This window comes from Galeopterus variegatus, unplaced genomic scaffold (assembly GCF_000696425.1).
Source record: "Galeopterus variegatus unplaced genomic scaffold, G_variegatus-3.0.2 Scaffold46718, whole genome shotgun sequence".
Taxonomy (NCBI): Eukaryota; Metazoa; Chordata; class Mammalia; order Dermoptera; family Cynocephalidae; genus Galeopterus; species Galeopterus variegatus.
In genome coordinates this window covers 1,996-4,696 of record NW_007772829.1, presented here as the reverse complement: position 1 = coordinate 4,696, position 2,701 = coordinate 1,996, and the positions used below count along the sequence as shown (strand labels likewise).

Below are 2,701 nucleotides of genomic sequence, written 5' to 3'. Positions count from 1 at the left end.
TCGCTCAGCCAGTGAGCGGCTGGTCTGTATGTGGGATCTGAACCCTCGGCTGGAGCGCCGCTGCGCTCCCAAGCGGCGCACTGTAGCAGCGCGCCACCGGGCCGGCCCCACCCTGCTCTTTTTTAATGCATGTTTTTATACCAGATGGTCCCTAAGAGTCAGTGTCCTGATGCCGGAGGTGGTTAGGTGATACATGTCTTTACTGAGTGATATCTCTCTTCTTCAAAGTCACTTTTTATTCCCTGCATCTTCCACAGTGAGCTGTAATGAAAATACTCAGTAAGACGCTTTATAAAGTATTTAAAAATACTTTATAAAGTATTTTTGTTTGTGTAAACATGAGAAGGAGGAATCTTTTTGAGCACCTTTGGTATAATTCAGTTTTGTGTTTACTTTTGATGGTTCAATGTGTTTCTTTTCCTCTGAGAACTCACAGATGCCATTTCCTTAATGATACCAAGGAATTTTAGTGGAATACTTTGAAAAATTACTGCCTCTGCTCGATCATGTCCTGCATGTAGTTAGCTGATCAGGGAGAGGGAAGTTCAAAGTATAAGGAAGGACTTGAAGTCAGTAGGTTGTGGGATAATGAAAACAGTCACTGAAAGACTTTGGGTGTCATGAAATAGAAGTGAGGAACACAGCAGGGAAAGGTTGTCTTCAGTGGTTGGCAACCCAGAGAGCAGGTACGTGTAATCTGTGCTAACCAAGCAGCTCAGACTGCTTGAAGGGTCTGTGTAAAACTAAAGGAACACTTTTGGGGGGGAATGTGAGATCTTAGGAAGTCCGTTTTACTTACTTGATAGCTAAACCTCATATTCACATTTAATAAATAGGAAAGGAGTCTACTACTCGGCAGTAGTTTGCTTCCTCATTGATACATTTGCAAAGCCTTGTTATCTAAGTTATTTTGATAGTTTTACAAATAAAGTAGATGGTACATCATAATTGAACAATTGTTATTTTTATTGCCCAATGTGATCTGTGGTTGAAAAAAATACCAAGGTAATATAAATGTGAATTGCACATGGACTACACGATATTATGTCATTAATGCTGTTTCTAGGATAGCCGCATATCTGGTGGTTATGAAAATGTCCCAACTGATGATATTCACATGAAGCAAATTGATCTGGAGAATGTATGGCTTCATTTTATCCGGGAATTTATTGCACCAGTTACACTGAAGGTCTTTGCAGGCTATTATACAAAGGTAGTTATCCTCCCACCCCTTCCTGTATACTCCTTACCAATTTTTACACAAATGTGCTTTTTTATGTTTTTATTGACAAACAAATCCACTTGTTTACTTTGCTTTTTTAGGGGTTTGCCCTACTGAATTTTGTAGTAAAATACTCCCCTGATAGACAGCGTTCTCTTCGCCCTCATCACGATGCTTCCACATTTACTATCAACATTGCACTTAATAATGTGGGAGAAGATTTTCAGGTAATTATGTGTCTTATTGTTCTAGTTTTTCAGAAGAAATGCGTAATTTATAGAAAGGGCCTTTGTCTTAGTTTCTTTTTTAGATTCTGCTTAGATGACATGATTTGAATTTTGCCACTGATTAAAAATAATAAACTGAAACATTTATTTGTTTTAACTTTTTTAGGGAGGTGGATGCAAATTTCTAAGGTACAATTGCTCTATTGAATCACCACGAAAAGGCTGGAGCTTCATGCACCCTGGGAGACTCACACATTTGCATGAAGGACTTCCTGTTAAAAATGGAACGAGATACATTGCAGTGTCGTTTATAGATCCCTAAGTTATTTACTTTTCATTGAATTGAATTTTCTTGTGGAATGGATGATTGGCATGATCATATCTTTGAAGTTGTGCTTGAGAAGATGAGAGGAATATTTAAATAACTTCAACAGAACAACTTCACTTTGGGCCAAACATTTGAAAAACTTTTTATAAAAAATTGTTTGATGTTTCTTAATGTCTGCTCTGAGCCTTAAAAAACAGGTTGAAGAAGAAAAAGGAAAAAAAGTAAAAGAAAATATTTATTTCTATGCTTTATTGTCTTTGAGAATAATGACAATTTTCTGAATTTGTCTTTCAAGTTGATAAAATATTCAGGTACAAATGTACAAGGGACAAATAAGACTAATAATATTTTCTTATTTAAGAAAAGCCCAGGAAGAATTTTATTTATCAATATGTACTGGAAATGTAGGAAAAATGGATGTAAATGAAAATCATCAGGTTTTGAGACCTTGGAAATCTGATTCTAACTGAGTTTGTATGTAATTGTGTAAGAACTTTTTTGACCACCTATGTAGGGCCTTTTTATAGTAGTTACTAAGGGAACACGAAGAAAATACTACACAATGTTTTTCCTCAAGAAACTTAGTACAAAACACAACTGAGGAGCATATCCAGTTGAAGACAATTTGGTTTAGATTATGAGACAGGTTATTTTATGTTTGTAATAGAAATTAAACCCTTTGTTCCTTCAGATGAGTCTCCCACAGTGGATTATATCAAGTTGGTATTAGATTGAGGAAAGCTCACAGGCCTTTCCATATCTACTGCTATATCAGGTATCAGTTTAAGATTAGCAGGTGCCCTTAAGTCAAAACAGGTTTTGCTTTATTTCATTTTTTTTAATTTTAGAAAATAGTGAGGAAAAAGAAAAAAATCATTGAGAATAGTAGTGCATCTTATGATCTTTAAAAATCTTTTAAGTACT

The 2,701-nt window shown here is 35.7% G+C and overlaps 1 protein-coding gene across 1 annotated transcript; it reads left to right on the top strand.

Moving 5' to 3' along the window:
- Nucleotides 1-1,066: 1,066 nt before the first annotated feature.
- Nucleotides 1,067-2,090, top strand: LOC103584201 (procollagen-lysine,2-oxoglutarate 5-dioxygenase 2-like; the record flags this gene model as incomplete). The annotated part of the gene is made up of 3 exons (XM_008565294.1): nt 1,067-1,213; nt 1,324-1,449; nt 1,616-2,090. Coding segments are annotated over 3 exons (429 nt in total), but the record flags the coding sequence as incomplete, so codon positions are not given.
- Nucleotides 2,091-2,701: the final 611 nt, after the last annotated feature.